This window comes from Rana temporaria, chromosome 13 (genome assembly GCF_905171775.1).
Source record: "Rana temporaria chromosome 13, aRanTem1.1, whole genome shotgun sequence".
In the NCBI taxonomy this organism is placed as follows: Eukaryota; Metazoa; Chordata; class Amphibia; order Anura; family Ranidae; genus Rana; species Rana temporaria.
In genome coordinates this window covers 105,644,300-105,665,225 of record NC_053501.1, presented here as the reverse complement: position 1 = coordinate 105,665,225, position 20,926 = coordinate 105,644,300, and the positions used below count along the sequence as shown (strand labels likewise).

At 44.4% G+C, this 20,926-nt stretch overlaps 1 protein-coding gene across 2 annotated transcripts in view; it reads left to right on the top strand.

The window, feature by feature from the left end:
- The window catches only part of SH2D2A (SH2 domain containing 2A), a 48,688-nt gene that overhangs the window by 14,537 nt on the left and 13,225 nt on the right, over positions 1–20,926 (top strand). Inside the window, exons 1-3 of one of the 2 annotated variants that reach the window (XM_040332097.1) lie at positions 1,619–1,907; positions 4,570–4,700; positions 5,872–6,101. In XM_040332097.1, the coding sequence (XP_040188031.1) occupies positions 5,911–6,101 (191 nt within the window). In that variant the 5' untranslated portion in view covers positions 1,619–1,907; positions 4,570–4,700; positions 5,872–5,910. Of the gene's footprint in view, positions 1–1,618; positions 1,908–4,569; positions 4,701–5,871; positions 6,102–20,926 lie in introns of those variants that run through there. The other variant, XM_040332095.1, reaches the window with a different exon arrangement.

Below are 20,926 nucleotides of genomic sequence, written 5' to 3'. Positions count from 1 at the left end.
TTCCATGGCATTGATAACGGTCGTGTGTTCGCGGCATAAGAATACAATCCCTACAGTCAGAGCACGGAGGTGGAAACATGATGCTTTGGGGTTGTTTCTCTGCTAAGGGTACAGACTGACTTTGCCGCATTATGGAGCCATGTATTGTAAAATCTTGGATGATTAATAAACAAAGCCGTAAAGTTTGCCCAATTAATTTTTTTACATTTTGCCTTTTAAAAAAAAATTATCACTTTTTTCCTATTACGAATGTAAACGTCCCTTGTAATATGAATAGGGCATGACAGGTCCTTATTACGGAGAGATCTGGGGTCTATAAGTCCCCACATCTCACCTCTATTCTACAAAGCCTGAGATCACCAAAAGAAAAACAATCTCAGTGATTACATCTGCCAACACCAAAAGTGACGTCATAACTCCACTTCTGGCCTCTGAGGGTCATAGAGATAGTCAGGGACCATCTGGTCCACCGTCAGTTCTATTGTAAACCGCCGCCATTTTTTTTCTCAGGCTCGCTGATCGCACGGGCGAGCCGAGAGAAGTACCGGAGGGTGGCAGGAGGGGGGGACATCCCCTCTCGCCGCCTGTAAAAGCAATCAAGCCGCTAAACAGCCGCTATGATTTAATTCACTTTAGAGGGAATCGCCTGCTGAAAAAAGGATATCTGAATGATGCCTGGAGCTGCACCCATCATTCAGAGATCTCCACTCAAAGTCCAGGACGTCATATGATGTCCTACGGGCAGGAAGTGGTTAATTTATTATTATTATTATTATTATTAATATTATGTAGTTCTAGTAGTGGTTCTAGTAGTAGTAGTAGTAGTAGTAGTAGTAGTAGTAGTAGTAGTAGTAGTAGTCATACCTCCCATTTTTTTTTTGAGATGGGAATGAAGGACACCTATTAGCAAAAGTATGTAGGCATAGGACACACCCCCTGCATGCCCCCTTAAAGGAGAATCCTACAGAAAAAATGATTGGTTAAACCCACCAGTGCTTTTTTTTTTTTTTTTTTTTTTCCATGTCACAATGTAGAGAATAAGATTTCCTATCATCTGTGCCCAGTCTTGCCACACATAGTTAATCCAGCGCTGAGCAATCCTCTTTTCATTTTTCAGTGAAATAAAACAGACTTCCAGATAAAGACCAAAGTCCTTGCTTGAGTGACAGGTTATTTACATATCTTGTGCACTAGCTTGCAGACATGCACAGCTTATTGTCTATGTATATTCTGATGGCTGTTTACACTGAACTGTGGATCACCCCATATTTTGAAAACCATTTAATCAAAACACAGGAAAGACAGCCAATCCTGGGAGATCTGGACGGGAGAGGGGAGGGGGATGTGAATTGTGCACTTTACAGAAGCTGTGCATGTCTGCAAGCTAGAGCACGAGATATGTAAATAACCTGTCACTCAAGCAAGGACTTTGGTCTTTATCTGGAAGTCTGTTTTATCTCACTGAACAATAAAAAGAGGATTGCTCAGCGCTGGATTAATTCTGTGTGGCAAGACTGGGCACAGATGATAGGAAATCGTATTCTCTACATTGTGACATCAAAAAAACAAAAATACATTTTTGGGTTTACATCCACTTTAAGGTCATCCTTTTTAGAGCAAGTTGTCTGCGCAGTCTCTCACTCTTGGTGAATAAATCCATATACAATGGGCTGGCAGAGATTGTGACGGCAGCCCTGCGAGTACAAAGCTTTTCTTTTGTGTAACTGAAGACAAGGGCCACTTCCCTATTTGCATGCTTTTTTATTCTTTTTTTTATTTTTTGTAGAAATGCTGCCTATGTTTGTTTTGTCCTGCAAAACCACAACTTATGTCACCTCCTCACCGCCTATTTGAACCCTGCAAATAACAACCCAATGTGCCAGAATTTTTTTGCCACGATGCTGCACGTGAGTACAGCTCTGAGCAGCCGCATGTTCTTGTTTATATTAATGTAGCCAAGTCCCGGGCCCAGAGGCGGCTCTAGGCTTTGTAGGGCCTTAGGCAAAACTTGACATGGGGCCCCACTCTCGCCCATGATGGGGGAAAAATAATTCAAGGACAAGAGCCTCTTCCCCCACAACCCTGGCCGGTGGTTGTGGGGGTCTGTGGGCAGGGGGCTTATTGGAATCTGGAAGCCCTCCAGATCCTGCTCTTTAATAACTAAGGGGCAGGTGCCAGCCAGTGATTTCACCCGGTGAACCCGCCACCTTGTGACATCATTGACTGAGAGCATGCTGGGTCATTGACATCACAAGGGGTGGTGTCACCGATATTCACTGGTTGTTAGGGACACTGGGCTCTTAACGCTGCCTGAGCACAGCAGCCCTAACGTCCCCTGTCCCACAAAACTGGGGTAATGCATTGGGTAAGTTAGGCAGCCGCGAGGCCCCTGTGACTGCAAGGCCTTAGGCGACCGCCTAATTAAAGAGCCGCCTCTGCCCGGGCCTCTTCAGGCCTAATGGTGACCTCTAGAGTTAGGGGCAGCTGACATCCTTCTGTGTACAAAGGGTTACGAGGCATAGTGGGTTTAATGCAAGCAGTGGCGTATGTAAGGTATGGCAGCCATGGCAAGTGCCATGGGCGCCATGGGGGGAGGGGGGCGGCAAAAAAGATGCCCTCTGCATGAAAAAAAAAAAACACCCATCCTGCCGGACTAATATAGCCCCCAGTGCTCCGGCCAGCCTGCTGGATCGCCGCGCCGGTTGGTGAGAATACTGCTCTGGTAATTGCTTCAGCTACTCAGTGGATGGTAAGGTGGATGGTCCTTTAGTGGCAACAGTTTCCCCTCTACCTCCAACTACGACAGGTTCTCCGGCCGGCTTCAAGCCGCAATCCCAACCCTACGCTACTCTCTTGATTCTGGATAGGCCCTCAGACAGCTTAGCAGCCAGATGTCCCAGGCATAGGCCTTAGGCTCTGGCCTAGAAGCCCAGGGCAGCACTACACACATCCACCCAGACAGCCATCCAGGTGGCACCGGACCCCCGATCACCTGACTCCACCCAAATAAATAGGCTCTCCCAGCAGGCCAAGGGACCTAAGAAAATCCCCGCCCATTGGCTGAGACACCCCATTCATTCCTAATATGTCCTCGCAATGCCCTTGTCTTATCTAATGCCACCAGATACCGGGCCACCTAGTGACAGAAGACAGAAGTGCAGCAATTCCAAATTGGGGTGAAATCAATTGATCTCCTATCAATTGGCCAAAGCAACTATCACTTGGAAAATAAATTTAATAGCAACCCTGCCTAAACATCAGGGTGCTACATCAACATCAATGCACTTTTAATGCAGGAGGCAGTGGTGGTACCACCTCAGAGGTTGGGTCCAAGACCCCCCTGAATTTAATTACAGTATGTCTTTAGCCTTCTGATGTTGACACTGGGCGTCAGTCAGCCTGGTGGGAGGAGGACATCTTATGGCAGGAAAGGGCTACTGATAGGAGCAAGAGAAAGGTTGGGTGGGGGAGAAATCAGTATTTGGAAAAGCTAGGAAGTCCTTGGGTTTTCTACAAGGGGAGATACAGGGATATGGAGGATTGTTAAACATGCAACAGCCTATAATAAACCAGATAATATGTTTAAAAAAACACAATTTATTAATCCATTGAAACATATATTCTAAAAACATGTATACATTGTTGCCAAATATGCCATACAGTCAAGAGAACCCATAGTGATGGTGGGATTGACGTGTTTCACCCATATTGGGCTTCTTCAGGAACCACTTGAGGTATACAGCTGGTTTGTCATAGTTAGAAATTATGTCAAGAAGGTATTAATTTGATGGTAATTATGACTGGCTATAAAAGACACCCATCTCAAGGGCCAGTGGACCAGAGTAGCATGATAAAAATCTTAGATGAAATACAATAGGTCAACCAATATGGGTCAATATATGTGTATACTGTCTATATGACAACAGAGAGCCGCATGGACAGCCAACTTGCCATAATAGCAATAGGAACAACTCAAGATTGAAGGTTAGGATTGATGCAAAACATTTTTTTTGTTAACCTTCAAGGGGCCCTAAAAGTAAAAACAAAATGTAGTCTCAAGATGGGCTTTAACTTCTATCGACCCTCCCACCCCTACTTCTTAATGTTTTTTTTATGTCCCGCGATCGTCGGCAAACCCCTCCCCCCCCTGTCAATTTTTTTTTATATGTCCTGCGAACGGCGGCAAACCCAACCGCCCTGCTTCTCAGTGAATGTTTTTGTATGTTCGGCGATCGGTGGCAGCCGCCCCTGAAAACCCTTCGCCCAAACAATCGCAGTCTGGCTTCATATGCCCACACTTAAGATGGCCACGGTCTAATGCTAGTTTATAAACTTTCAAAATGCTGTAATAACCTAACAAAACGGACCTTAGTTTACAGACTAACTTTACCAGAATACATTTAAGCTTGTGTATTATAAGGGTATTTTTATTTAAAAAGTGTAATTTCGGGCCAGAGCTCCACTTTAATCCTTTAGTCTAACCTCCAATATTTCAAAAAATTGCAAAAAAATAACCATTATGGAATATTGGTTTCCTAAAACCTATTAATCCTCATTTGTTCTTTACAGATTTCCCTCCCGTTCTCTTCAGCACATTCAGGCCTCTTCCCCAGGACAAGGAAGAATCGGCAAGTCTTAGTGGCAGTGACGCCACACTCAAGCATGCGACAGAGCCAAAGTCTGAGGCCCCTAAAGACGAGGTACACTAACGACTCCCATGGTGCAGAAGCCATATAATGTTAAAATAATATTATAGCTATAATAATATAATTTATATTATCTGCTGTTACCCATACTCCTCAATCCTAGCTGTTCGTAGCTTCTCATTGCAACTGAAATAAACCTTTACCAGTCTGTGTCCTGTAAGGAACCTAGAATCGAATGTACCAACCATAGTCATACCTACAGGCAGGGCCGGATTCCAGACAAGGCCAGGCCTCGGGGCGGCAGTGGGTGCAGGGGCGGCACTGGCGCTTTGGCAACAGGGGGCAGGGATGGACTGGCCATCGGGACTACTGAGAGTTTCCCGGTGCGCTCAGTGGGCTGGTTACAGCAGCCGCCTAATCTGCATTGGAGGTCTGCGGCAATCTACCTGTCAATCGTCAACAGCTGGCGCTTGATGGGTAGATCGAGATTGGGTAGTACAGGAAGCGTGTGTAATAAGTTCTCTCTCATGACACTCTGCTCCCCGGCTGCCCCTCCTCTCTTCTCATCAATCCCCATTTGCTTGTGACATCATCTGGGCTGGACGAGAAGAGAGGAGAGGCACCCGGGGAGCAGCATGACATGAGAGAGAACTTATTACAAATGCTTCCTGTGCTACTCTGCATGCTGGCTGGTAAACAATGTCCCCCATAATGTGCCCTGATGTGCCATGTGCTCTGTGCTCGTGCCCTGATGTGCTATGTTCCCTGATGTGAAATGTGCCCCGTGCTCTGATGTGTCACGATGTGCCGTTCCCCGATGTGCTGAGCTCTGTACTGTACCCTGATGTGTTGTGCCCTGTGCCGGTCTGGATGAAGGCCCCCTATTTGATTGTGTGTGTGTGTGGGGGGGGGGTGGCATTGAAGGACCCGGTCTTGGGGCGGCAAAGGGAGTAAATCCGGACCTGCCTACAGGCTAACTAATGGCAACTATAAATTGGTAGGGGTGCAACGGATCAAAAAACTTGATCCATTAAACCTTCATTATGCCCTTGTGTATATGACAACAGAGAGCCGCATGGACAGCCACACAGAGACACGTTTCTTTGGAGAAATTTCACAATCTCAAAAAGCATAAACCAAGCTTTATCTTCCTAATGGATTATCCACATTAGATACTTCTTGATGTGAATTTGAGAATGACTGGTATGTTCTATTCCTCGCTTAGGATAAACATTGGACCTCTAAGGATACGTTGACCATACACATGACACTAAAACCAAGAACGAAGCAGGATGAACCCGGGACCTCTAAGATTACACCAGCTAAAGACATAAAAGTAAAACCAGGGGTGAAGCTAAAGGAACAGACGTATCAGTGGTTTGAGAAGACTCAAAGGAAGAAGCTGGTCAACATGGGTCAATTCCCGGAATGGTTCCATGGGTTCATCACACGCAAGTAAGTAACTGTCTTGTAACGTAACATAACTATAAATGGTCCACAAGCAGGGGCGGACTGACCATTCAGGCACTCGGGCACTGCACGAGGGCCCAATGCCGCTAGGGGGCCCCATCGGGGTTGCCAGGCTCAGTAAAACCAGGGACAGTATGTAAAAATCTGTGTTATGTCCAATACCAACATGCTTTTGATGTGAAAATCACAAGATTTTAGCTGCCCCGCCTCTCCACTGCCTCCTGGCGTGGTGGCTATCTGTAGGCCCGCGGGCCCTATAATCTTCTATTGCCCAGGGGCCCCATGAGTTGTCAGTCCGCCCCTGTCCACAAGTAACGCATTTTTAATAATTCACAAAATATCACATTGTACACATGATGCATCTATAATTAGAAATACAAAATTAGAAAAGGCCGGGTGGCTTGTCCCAGAGAGAATACTCAATGAATATATTGTAAACTTGCTGAAAGGCTGTAGAACGAAATAAAGCCCATGCTGAGTAAAAAGTATCTCCTGGGTGTATCCACGGGGTCCTTGAAGGGTTAAAAATTGGCTCTACATGTTTCGCAACCGGAATTGTCGCTTCTTCAGGAGCTTCAATTAATTGGTGCAAATAATTATTAATATTATTATTTAGGTACTTATATAGTGCTGTCAATTTACGCAGCGCTTTACATATACAATGTACATTCACATCAGTCCCTGCCCTCAAGGAGCTTACAATCTAAGGTCCCTAACTCGCATTCATATACTAGGGCCAATTTAGGCAGAAGCCAATTAACCTGCCAGCATGTCTTTGGAGTGGCAAATAGAAAGTGTTAAACTAACTTGGTGATGGCTGAATGACGACAGTGCTCATCCCTAGTAGTAGGCCCACTGTGGAGCTGAGCACTATGATTAAGCACAGCAGGTTAAGGCTCATTCATAACAAGCCACTAGTAAAAGATTAGTCATTGTTACAGGGCTGTGTGATCTATCTGCCGGCTGCTAGTAAATATTTACTGCACTGAAGATAGATCACACAGCCCCTCTTTTACATTTGTAAATGAACAGTGAGCACTGGAGGGGCTGTGTGATCTATCTGCCGGTGCAGTGGATATTTAAAAGCGACTGGCAGATATATCTCACAGCTTTGCAGTGCTGACTCTTCTTTCACAATAGTAAATTATTAGTCTGATGGCAGTGCCTAAGGCTGTGGTGTAACTCCCCCTCCCCCCCGAAAAATAAATAAATAAATTGGGCTTCAGCTTGGGGTGGAGCTACAGCACATCACAAGCTGGGGGGAAAAAAACATTTTAAATGCACAAGGGGGTCACAAATCAATCAGCACTAGCAGGGCTGTGTGATCTATCAGCTGGTGCAGTGGATGTTTACTAGCAGATATATCACACAGCTTTGCAGTGCTGACTCTTCATTCACAATAGTAAATGGTGAGTCTGATGGCGGTGCCTAGGGATATGCTGTAGCTCCCCACAAAACAACATCCATAAATTGGGCTTCAGCCTGGGGTGGAGCTACAGCACACATCACAAGCAGAAATACAAATGTAATTTTAAATGCACAAGGGCTCACAGATCAGTCAGCACTGGCGAGGTGGTACGATCTATCTGACAGTTTAGAGGATGTGTAGAAGCAGCTAGCAGATATAGCGCACAACTTTGCAGCACTGACTCTTTATTCACAATAGTAAATGATTAGTCTGATGGCGGTGCCTAAAGCTGTGGTGTAACTCCCCCCAAAAGAATACCAATAAATTGGGCTTTAGCCTAGGGTGGAGATACAGGACATCACAAGCTGAAATTAAAAATGTAAATCAAAATGCACAAGGGGTCACAGATTAGTCAGCACTGGCAAAGTGGTAAGATCTATCTGACAGTTAAGTGAATGTTTACAAGCAGCTAGCAGATATAGCGCACAACTTTGCAGCACTGACTTTTCATTCACAATAGTAAATGATCAGCCTGGTGGCACTGCCTAGGGCTGTGCTGTAGCTCCCCCCAAAAGAACACCCATAAATTGGGCTTCAGCCTGGGGTGGAACCACAGCACAAGCAAAAAATGTAAATGTAATTTAAATGCACAGGTTGCCACAGATCAGAACGGGACCAAGTGCTACATGCACTTGTCCTATGGGGGGTTCAAGAAAGGATTTTTAAGTACTGCCGATACTTCTTGTTTTAAAGTGTGGTTTTCTGGAGTCTAGCATGTCTATGTCTACCAGTACCGTTTCATCACCACGGCTAACATGTAGAATAGGAAGACAATCTCATACTGGTTCTGGGAAAAACAGCATTTTTTTTTTTTTTTGTCGTAATTTGTTTGAATTCTTCCACCAGCGTATGACTGAGAGATGTTTTCTGTTCTTGCAGAAAAAAGGATACTGTTTTCTGGAAATGATGCCGGCATTATGCATGTGGTCAGTTTTTAGGTACAGATTGTGCAGAATTTATCTTTACTTCACAATCTGCCATCCTTTGATCAGGGGAATGCTAGGCGAGTTATTTGCATGTGCTGGAAGTGGCCGATGGGCAGAGCTGAAACTTTTGGTGCATTTAAAGCCTACAATAGAGAACATGCAAGCTTCGACAGGATGTAACTGCGGTTATTTCAAAGGTTTCTAAAAACGGTGGTAGAGGCGGCATAGAGACCTGGCACCCTGTGAAGAGATTGTCGAAGAAGATAATTGCTATTTTAGTAACATCTTGAAAATTGCGGTAAACACAGAGCTGTATTCTAGTGGGGAAGAAGCACTTCCACTATGCCCTCGCATGCGAGAAAAACAGGAAATGAAACGTGTTTGTAGAATTTGATATTTTATATATCTTTATAGACCTATGTAGCGGCATCCCTGACCTCCAAAGGCCTTATGGTGACCTCCAGAGTCAGGGAGAGCTGACATCCTTCCTTGTAGTGTGGGTTATTAGGCATTGTGGGTGTATTGCAAGTTGGAAACATGGGCGCCAGTCACTTTTTGGAATGCAAGAAAAGAGATTTATTGTCTCTTAAACAGAACTGGGGGAGAAAGGGTTAGGGCTAGGACACCCTTGGGCAGATGCAATAGTAATTTGTAGACTCTGAGGCAAAATAATAGGCAGACAGCTATACAGGTGGAGGGCCTTTAACCACTTAAAGGGGTTGTAAAGTTAAATGTTTTTTCACCTTAATGCATCCTATGCATTAAGGTGAAATAACATCCAACGGTACCGCCCCCCCACGAACCCCCGTTTTACTTACCCGACCCCTCGAAAGTCCTGCACGCGTCCACGTGATCCTCTTCGGTTCCCAGCCTGGCCCTTGATTGGCTAGGCTGGATGGATTGATAGCAGTGCAGCTATTGGCTGGCGCTGCTGTCAATCACAGCGGATGACGCAGCGCGCCGGGGGCGGGGCCAAGTTATACAGTCGGCGGCTATGCCGTTCTAGAGCTTCTTACGTCTCAAGCCTCGTACACACGACCGGTTTTCCCGGCAGGAAAACTTGCCAGGAGAGCATTTGGCCGGGAATCCCGGCCGTGTGTATGCCCATCAGGAAAACAGCCGGGAATCCTGACGGGAAAATAGAGAACCTGCTGTCCATTTTCCCGTCGGGATTCCCGGCAGAGTGTTTTCTGACGAGAAAACCAGTCGTCTGTATGCTTACCTGCAGGGTAGAAAAAACGTGCTTACTCGATAACACTTTGACGCATGCGCAGTAGCATACAACGTTAGTCTGGGGTGGCGACGGAATCAAATGTGATGAGACACCAGCTCGTCGTAGTCGATGACGTCACCGCGTTTTTGCCATTCAAAAGAACGGCGGGTTTTTGTGTGGCTGTGTGTATACACGGCTTTTCAGGGCAAGCCTTCCAGGAATCCCGTCGGAAAAACCGACTTTTTTTTTCCCGACGGAATTCCCGGTCGTGTGTACAGGGCTTCACAGGATCCTACTGTAGATCTTCACTCACTGAGTTCCCAGTCTCTCCCTAGACTTCAAGATGCCAGACATTACTGGATCCCCTGAGCTCTTCCACAGCTATCCTGCGATATTCTCCTCAAGCGTTACCCCTGCTAACCCGCTGGGTCCCTGGTTTGGCACTCTGCTAAAGCTTTCCCACTTGTTCACCATCCCCGGCTGGTGAATAAGGCTGCTCTGGCACTCCTTCAGACTTCCATAACTGGTCTTTGCTAACATGAATGGTTGTTGCTTAACCACTTCCGGACCGCCGCATGTACATTTACGTCGGCAGACTGGCACGGACAGGCACATTGGCGTACATGTACGTCCCTGCCTAGACGTGGGTCGGGGGTCCGATCGGGACCCCCCCCCCCGTACATGCGGTGGTTCCCGTGGATTCAGGAGCGATCGGGGACGAGGGCGTGGCTATTCGTTTCTAGCCGCCCCCTCGCGATCTCTCCCTGGAGCTGAAGAACGGGGAGAGCTGTATGTAAACACGGCTTCCCCGTGCTTCACTGTGGCGGCTGCATCGATCGAGTGATCCCTTTTATAGGGAGACTCGATCGATGACGTCAGTCCTACAGCCACACCCCCCTACAGTTGTAAACACACACTAGGTGAACCCTAACTCCTACAGCGCCCCCTGTGGTTAACTCCCAAACTGCAACTGTCATTTTCACAATAAACAATGCAATTTAAATGCTTTTTGCTGTGAAAATGACAATGGTCCCAAAAATGTGTCAAAGTTGTCCGAAGTGTCCGCCATAATGTCGCAATCACGAAAAAAATCGCTGATCGCCGCCATTAGTAGTAAAAAAAATAAAAATAAAACTATCCCTTATTTTGTAAACTTTATAAATTTTGCGCAAACCAATCGATAAACGCTTATTGCGAATTTTTTTTTTACCAAAAATAGGTAGAAGAATACGTATCAGCCTAAACTGAGGAAAAAAAAAAATTATACATGTTTTTGGGGGATATTTATTATAGCAAAAAGTAAAAAATATTGCATTTTTTTCAGAATTGTCGCTCTATTTTTGTTTATAGCGCAAAAAATAAAAACCGCAGAGGTGATCAAATACCACCAAAAGAAAGCTCTATTTGTGGGGAAAAAAGGACGCCAATTTTGTTTGGGAGCCACGTCGCACGACCGCGTAATTGTCTGTTAAAGCGACGCAGTGCCGAATTGTAAAAACCCCTTGGGTCATTTAGCAGCATATTGATCCGGTCCTTAAGTGGTTAATGGCAACTGTGTCTCCTTTATCTTTATGTAGGACATTTTAGTTGACTAAAATCTCCAGTACATTTTAGTCGACTAAAACTAATTTTGAGTATTAGTAGGTGTATTTAAATTGTAATGCATTGGTTAACATTACTCTACAATTTCCAAACTTATTATATACTGCTGGAGTGAAACATCTCGCATGGTATTATTTATGGTATTGAGGTATGAACATGCACTACGGACCACTGTTCATTTTGAAGTCAAATTTCAATTTAGTTTTTAGTCTTTTAGTCTTTTGACTAAAATGCAGTTTAAGTGGTAGTCATCTCAGTTGTTTTAGTCGTATTTTAGTCGACTAAAATAGTATTCATTTAGTCGGCTAAAATGTTTTAGTCATTTTAGTCAATCAAATGAACACTGCTATAGACACACTCCTAAACCTTGTGGACAGCTTTCCCAGAAGAGTTGAAGCTGTTATAGCTGCAATGGGTGGGTGTGTGTAATATATGAGGATGGGAAGAGATGGGATAGTTCTCTGATGGGGACATAGGCACAAGGACGGGAGGAGATGGGATAGTTCTCTGATGGGGACAGAGACATGGGGATGGGAAGAGATGGGATAGTTCTCTGATGGGGACAGAGACACGAGGATGGGAAGAGATGGGATAGTTCTCTGATGGGGACAGAGACATGGGGATGGGAATAGATGGGATAGTTCTCTGATGGGGACATAGGCACAAGGACGGGAGGAGATGGGATAGTTCTCTGATGGGGACAGAGACATGGGGATGGGAAGAGATGGGATAGTTCTTTGATGGGGACAGAGACACGAGGATGGGAAGAGATGGGATAGTTCTTTGATGGGGACAGAGACACGAGGATGGGAAGAGATGGGATAGTTCTTTGATGGGGACAGAGACACGAGGATGGGAAGAGATGGGATAGTTCTTTGATGGGGACAGAGACACGAGGATGGGAAGAGATGGGATAGTTCTCTGATGGCCACAAACACGAGAATGGGAAGAGATGGGATAGTTCTCTGATGGGAACAGAGACATGCGGATGGGAAGAGATGGGATAGTTCTCTGATGGCCACAGACACGAGGATGGGAAGAGATGGGATAGTTCTCTGATAGGGACAGAGACATGGGGATGGGAAGAGATGGGATAGTTCTCTGATGGGGACAGAGACACAAGGACAGGAAGAGATGGGATAGTTCTCTGATGGGCACAGAGACACAAGGACAGGAAGAGATGGGATATAAAATAAAATGCAAAGTGGTTGGAGGGAAGCTTCAGAATGGCAAAGATGTTTTAATTACAAATTATGTGAGCAGACTGCAGTTCCTCTTTAAGTTTCCTTCTGCCTGTGCCAAACTTCCTCCCCTCACACCAGAGCAGTGAGGCAGCATAACACTGTTCGATAATATTATAAGAACAGCTAAAACCTCTTCCTGTCTCCTGAAGTGACATGTATTGCTATCTGGCAGCTTGATTGTCACAGCATAAAGGCAACACAACTATACTGATCAAGGTAACCCACAAACTATTTCTCTAGAAACTCCTCAATAATAAATAGTCTTGATCGTGAATTGCCTTAATCTGTCCAATCGTTTTTCTGATCGAAATCTAGTTGAAAGTAGTTGTAATAGTGGCCTGAGTGTATGACCAACATAAGGAAGCATAAATCGGCATTAGACTCAGACTCAGAAGTCAAGCTGGGAAATATTTTTAGATACATATTAGATCCCTCTGAGACAGAGGCGGCTCTCTAATTAGGCAAATTAAGCGGTTGCCTTAGGCCTCGCCCCCACAGGGGCCTCGCGGCTGCCTAATTTGCGTTACTAAACAGCCGTCTCTGATGCAGATGCATCTCTGGAGCTGAAGCGGGTGAGAAGTGCAGCAGGTGCTACTTGTGCCCAGGGGTGGACTTACAATTCCTGTCCCCGAATGTGTGTTTTACGAACACACTACCCGTGCCGACGTGTGTTGCTCCACCTTTCCATTGCCTTCTCACTTCTGAGATGCCTTCACACAAGGTAGGACAGTAGATATTTAAAGGTAGATTCAGGTACAAGAGCCTACAGTTACGGCGGCGTAGCTTAGCCTGTTTAGGCTACGCCGCCGTAAGTTAGCTAGGCAAGTACATGATTCTCAATGTACTTGCCTGCTAATATACGGCGGCATAGCCTAAAGCGGGCGGGCGTAAGGGCGCCGAATTCAAATGTCTTGGAGGGGGGCGTGTTTGATGGTAATGAGGCTTGACCTCACCTGTTTATATGTTTTTCTTCTTCAATGCGCATGCGCCGGGCGCCTACATTTCCCAGTGTGCATTGCGGCTAAGTACGCCGCACGGGCCTATTGATTTCGACGTCGACGTAAACTACGTAAATCCCGATTCGCGGACGACTTGCGCAAACGACGTAAAAAATTTGACTCTCGCGGCGGGAACAGCGGCCATACTTTAACATTGTTATTCCACCTAATAGGTGGAATAACTTTAGGCCTGCTAATGCCTTAGGGAAGCGGCGTAAAACTACTGCGGCGGCCGGGCGTATGTTTGTGAATCGGCGTATCAATACATTTACATATTCTACGCCGACCGCAATGGAAGCGCCACCTAGTGGCCATCCGAAAAATTGCAACCTAAGGTAGGACGGCGCAAGCCTTCGTATCTTAGATATGTTTAAGCGTATCTCTGTTTGAACATACGCTTAAATATAAGTCGGCGTAGATTCTGAGTTAGGTCGACTTATCTACTGATAAGTCGGCCTAACTCTTCCTGAATCTACCTATTAGACTGGGAGACAAACTCAACCAACTGGCACTTTTTTAGGGAAATTATTTTAGATACATTTGAGATGTCTTCATGCAAGGGAGGACTAAAGACATTTAGCTTAGTAGACAAACCCAACCAAGTGGCTGTTCAGGGAAATAATTTTGAATGCATTTGAGATGCCTTTATGCAAGATAGGGCTAGAGACATTTTGGCCTAGGAGGCAAACCCATCCAACTGGCCCTTTCAGGAAAATCTTTTTAGATACATTTGAGATGTCTTCATGCAAAGAAGGACTGGGGGAATTTGGCCTAGTAGGCAAACGAAACCAACTAGATTTAAGAAAAATATTTTGGATACATTTGAGATGTCTTTTTACACAAGTTAGGACAGAGACATTTGGCCTAGGAGGCAAACTCAACCAACTGGCACCTTCAGGGAAATAATTTTGGATATATTTGAGATGCTTTCATACGTAGAAAAACTGGGAGCAATTGGCCTGGGAGGCAAACCTAATGAACTGGACGTTTTTCGGGGGAATAATTTTGGATACATTTGAAATGTATTCATGCAAGGGAGGACTAGAGACATTTAGCTTGGTAGACAAACCCAACCAAGGGTTTCTGTTCAGGGAAATAATTTTGAATGCATTTGAGATGCCTTAATGCCAGGTAGGGCTAGGGACATTTTACCTAGGAGGCAAACCCAACCAACTGGCCCTTTCAGGAAAATCTTTTTAGATACATTTTAGATGTCTTCATGCAAAGAGGGACTGGGGGAATTTGGGCTAGTAGGCAAACGCAACCAACTAGATTTAAGAAAAATATTTTGGATACATTTGAGATGTCTTTGCACAAGTTAGGACATGGTTATGTTTGCCTCCTAGGTCAAATGTCTAACTGGCCCCTTCAGGGGAATAATTTAGGATACATTTGAAATGCTTTTATACGTGGAAAGACTGGGAGCAATTGGCTTGGGAGGCAAACCTAATGAACTGGCTCTTTCAGGGCAATCATTTTGGATACATTTGAGATGCCTTTGTCAGGTCACCTGTGGCCAGGTGACAAGTGCACCCCGTGGTGGTCAGGGATGCACCACAGGGTAGTGAACCCTATAGCCAAGTGCTACGATCAGAGAGGAAGCAAACCCAAGATCGCCCAGGGCACGGAGTCTAAGACCCAGCTTTGTGTTCACCAGAGCCTCTAGTGGTGAGGATGGCCTTTGCCGCAGCTGGATCCAGGTCGCGACCCCTGGGATGCCTTAGGTCACGCTCCGCAGAGAGAGAGAGAGAGAAGGCAGCAGGCAGGACAAATGGTAGTGATGGGTAAGCCGAGGTTGGGGCAACAAGCAGACTAGGGTAACCGAGGGACAGGCAAAAGGCCAAGGGCACAGGCAAACAGGAGAAGTCAGGGACGAGCCAAAACGGTACACAGGAAGATAATCGTAGCACACTGCAGACAGGAACTTGAGCAAACAACACTGTTGAACAGCACTGCAGTCCTGTAGTGCAATGGTTAATATAGACTTCCTGGGATGGCCTGGATGGTGCCATACAGGAAGGAGAGGAAATTAAGAAGGTAACCAGAACAGAGCAGTGGCGGCTGGTGCTCTATTTTTTTGGGGGGGCGCAAACAAAACCCCAGTCAACCCCCCCCCCCCCGCCACTCGCAGACAATGGGACCTGCAGACAGACAGAGAGACAGATAGATAGATAGACAGACAGATAATAAAACAAATAGATAGATAGATAGATAGATAGATAGATAGATAGAGGGAGGGGGAGGGAGCGAGAGATAGAGCTATATATAATTAGATAGATAATTAGATAGACAGACAGACAGATAGATAGATAGAGAGACATAGCTAGATAGAGCTATAGATAAATAGATAATTAAACAGATAGATAGATGGAGGGAGGGGGAGAGAGATAGAGCTATAGATAATTAGATAGATAGATAATTAGACATACAGATAGATAATTAGATAGATAGATAGATAGATAGATAATTAGACAGACATATAGATATAGATAATTAGATAGATAGATAAATAGATAGATAGATAGATAGATAATCAGACAGACAGATATAGATAGATAATTAGATAGAGAGCGATAGATAGATAGATAGATAGACAGACAATTAAACAGATAGAGAGAGACAGAGAAAGAGAGAGAGAGAGGGAGAGCGATAGATAGATAGATAGATAGATAGATAGAGCTGTAGATAGATAAAGAGATAGAGCTGTAGATAGATAATTAAACAGACAGATATATAGATATAGATAGATAATTAGATGGATATAGATAGATAGATAGATAATCAGACAGACAGCTAGCTATAGATAATTAGATAGACAGACAAATAGATAGATAGATAGATAGATAGAGACATAGAGATATAGAGCTATAGATAGATAGATAGAGAGAGAGAGAGAGATAGATCTATAGAGAGAGAGAGAGATAGATCTATAGAGAGAGAGAGAGATAGATAGAGCTATAGATAGATAGAGACATAGAGCTATAGATAGAGAGATAGATAGATAGAGAGAGATAGATAGATAGATAGATCTATAGATCGAGAGATAGATAGATAGATAGATAGATAGATAGATAGATAGATAGATAGATAGATAGATAGATAGATAGATATGGCTATAGATAGATAGAGAGATAGATAGATAATTAAACAGATAGACAGACAGAGAGAGAGAGAGAGGGGGGACTTGCAGGACAGTCAGATAGATTAGATAGGCAGACAGAGATAAGAGATTGATAGATAGAGCTATAGATAGATAGATAGATAGATAGATAGATAGATAGATCTATAGAAAGAGAGATCTATAGATAGATAGATAGATAGATAGATAGATAGAGCTATAGATAGAGAGATAGAGCTATAGATAGAGAGATAGATAGATCTATAGATAGATAGATAGATAGATCTATAGATAGATAGATAGATAGATAGATAGATAGATAGATAGATAGATAGATAGATAGATAGATAGATATGGCTATAGATAGATAGAGAGATAGATAGATAATTAAACAGATAGACAGAGAGAGAGAGAGAGAGAGAGAGAGAGAGGGGACTTGCAGGACAGTCAGATAGATTAGATAGACAGACAGAGATAAGAGATTTGTAAAGCACAGCTGCAGGACGCAGGCACTCTAAGCCCTCACACACAGACAGGAGATGTGAAGCACGGCACCCTCCCCCTCCCTCCTGTCCTCTCTCAGTCCGATCACAGTACAGGCTGAGCATACAGCATAAGGTGCTGGACATGATGGGGTGGACAGGACAGACAATGAGACAAATAAAGTGTTTTTAATAAAGTTACTTACCTTAGTCCTCCTGGAGTCAAAACCGACAGTAACACTGCCCTGGGGAAAGCACCGCCCATTTCCTTCTGCAGTGAGGAAGCAGCAGGACCCAATTAGAGAGGAGAGTGGAGACACTGGAGAGTGATTGGCTCATGGCGCACAGCACATAGCCACAGAGCTTAAAAAAAAACTGCAAATGAAGCGTCTTGCCTGCTGCATTGGCATGACGCTTCAATGATGCTATAGCAGTGCTCTGAGTCTTTGACCGGCGCTCACCCTGAACATGCACCGTCTTAAAGGACCTTTTTTTTTCTTAAAGGGCCCAAAAAAAAAATTTTTTTTTTCATTTTTTTTTTTTTTTTTTTTTACTGGCTTTGGGGAGAGGGGGGGCGGCGCCCATGCGCCCCCTATGGACGGGCCGCCACTGGAACAGAGTCAGGCCTCTTAATGGGAAAGCCTGGGAGCAATTGGCCTGGGAGGTAAACCTAATGAACTGGCCCTTTCAGGGCAATCATTTTAGATACATTGAGATGTCTTCGTGCAAGGGAAGACATTTAGCTTAGTAGACAAACCCAACCAAGGGTTTCTGTTCAGGGAAATAATTGTGAATGCATTTGAGATGTCTTCATGCAAGGTAGGACAGGGGCATTTTACCTAGGAGGCAAACCCAACCCTACTGGTCCTGTCAGGAAACGGGAACATCTTTTTAGATACATTTTAGATGTCTCCATGCTAAGAAGGACTGGGGGAATTTGGGCTAGTAGCCAAATGCAACCAACTAGATTTAAGAAAAATATTTTGGATACATTTGAGATGTCTTTGCACAAGTTAGGACAGAGACATTTGGCCTAGGAGGCAAACCCAACCAACTGGCCCTTTCAGGAAAATCTTTTTAGATACATTTTTAGATGTCTTCATGCAAAGAAGGACTGGGGGAATTTGGGCTAGTAGGCAAACGCAACCAACTAGATTTAAGAAAAATACAAGTTGGCACATTTGACCTAGGAGGTAAACCCAACCAACTGACCCCGTAAGGGAAATAATTATGGATATATTTGAGATGCTTTCATACATGGAAAGACTGGGAGCAATTGGCCTGGGAGGCAAACCTAATGAACTGGCCCTTTCGGGGCAATCATTTTGGATACAACTGAGATGCCTTCATGCAAGGTAGAACTGGGGGCATTTGACCTAGAAATCCAACCCAGCCAACTAGCCCTGTCAGTGAGATAGTTGGTTGCATTTGAGGTGCCTTTATGCAAGGAAGGACTGGGGACATTTGGCCTGGGAGGCAAACTCAACCAACTGGTCCTTTCCTGATCATTTTTGCTAAGGTTCCGCAGTTGATTGGTGGAAATAGTGAACAGTGGGTGTTGTCCTAAAAAAACATGTTTTTTTGTAACAAAATGTTTCAGATTTACAACGTTTTATGCAAAAAAAAAAGTATTTTAAAGCATGAACTCTATTTATAAAAAAAAGTCTTTATGAGATGGACAAGATGACTGTTGCTCTGTGATGTGGACTCTTGTGACCTACTTTGCATCTCTTGCCATTTGGTCACATAACACTTCACAGCCACAAAGGAAGCCGTTGTGTGGAAAGTTCACAGCTCTGACCGGGGAGCTGATTAGATATATAACAACCAATATCTGTTGCCATCTGCAGGTCCTGCATACCTCCCAATTTTTTGACATGGGAATGAAGACACATATTAGCAAAAGTATGTATGTATGGGGCACCCCCCCTGCCACACCCCATTAAAGGACAATTATACAAAATAAATTATTCGATAAACCCACAACTGCTTTTTTTTTAATTTTTTTTTACCACTATTTCTATACGTCGTCTTTTTAAATTTGCAAATGTAGCAAGTTAGAAAGTGGATGAAAGGTTTAGCGCTGGGAAATACTTTTTGAAAGATAAACAGTGAATTTTATATACAACTATATACTGTAGATGAGACCAAAATGAGGGACAAATGAGAAAGGAAAGAGGGACAAAGGGACTTTGTTTCAAATCGGGGACAGTCCCTTGTATTCAGGGACAGTTGGAAGCTATGGGCTCTACTCTCCTCCAGAAGACCACAACTTCAATGCATAGCTCCCAACTGTCCCTGATTTCGAGGGACTGTCCCTGAATTTGAGCAATGTCCCTCTTTCCTCCTCATTTGTCCGTCATGTTGGTCTGATGTATATAGTTTTTATATAAAATGCACTATTTATCTTTCAAAAAGTGTTTCCCAGTGCTAAACCTTTCACCCAAATTCAAAATTGCTGAATTTGTAAATTTTAAAAGCCAATACAACGGAATAATAGTAGTAGGTTAAGTCCCCTTTAAGGGGGAGTGGCAAGGTGTGTCTCCTATGCCTACATATGTTTGCTATTAGGTGTCCCTCATTCCCATGTCAAAATGTTGGGACCAGTGTTGCCAACCGTCCGTATTTTTATGGACAGTTTGTAAAAACGGGCACTTTTTTCCCCCGTTCATAAATGTCCGTGGTTGCGGGAATGTGCCAGTAAAAATAGCCGAGATCGGTTCAGCTTGGAACTGCGCATGGAGATTGGAGGCAGGGGGTGATTGGAGGCAGGGGGTGATGGTGGCTGCGGTGGCACCGCAGAGGGAGATTGGAGGCAGGGGGTGATTTGGAGGCACCACAGAGGGGGATGGTGGCACCGCAGAGGGTGGGGGGTGGAAACGGGTTGTTGGTGGCACCGCAGAGGGGGATGGAGGCGGGGACGATGGAGGCAGGGAGTGATTAGAGGCAGGGGGCCTGGGGGAGATTGGAGGCAGGGGGAGATTGGAGGCAGGGGGAGATTGTGGCACAGCAGAGGGGGGTGAAGGCAGGGGGTGTTGGTGGCAGAGGGGGATGTGACTAAATAATTTGCCCTTATTATATCGAAAATAACAAAAATACGTTTTTTTACCTTAACCACTTAAGCCCCGGACCAAAATGCAGGTAAAAGACCAGGCCCCTTTTTGTGATTCGGCACTGCGTCGCTTGAACTGACAATTGCGCGGTCGTGCGACGTGGCTCCCAAACAAAATTGACGTCCTTTTTTCCCACAAATAGAGCTTTCTTTTGGTGGTATTTGATCACCTCTGCGGTTTTTATTTTTTGCGCTATAAACAAAAATAGAGTGACAATTTTGAAAAACATGCAATATTTTTTCCTTTTTGCTATAATAAATATCCCCCAAAAACATATAAAAAAAAATATTTTTCCCTCAGTTTAGGCCGATACGTATTCTTCTACCTATTTTTGGTAAGAAAAATTGCAATAAGCGTTTATCGATTGGTTTGCGCAAAATGTGTAGCGTTTACAAAATAGGGGATAGTTTTATTGCATTTTTATTAATGAATTTTTTTTTTACTACTAATGGCGGCGATCAGCGATTTTTTTTCGTGACTGCGACATTATGGCGGACACATCGGACCATTTTGACACATTTTTGGGACCATTGTAATTTTCACAGCAAAAAATGCATTTAAAATGCATTGTTTATTGTGAAAATGACAGTTGCAGTTTGTGAGTTAACCACAAGGGGGCGCTGAAGGGGTTATGTGTTCCCTGAAG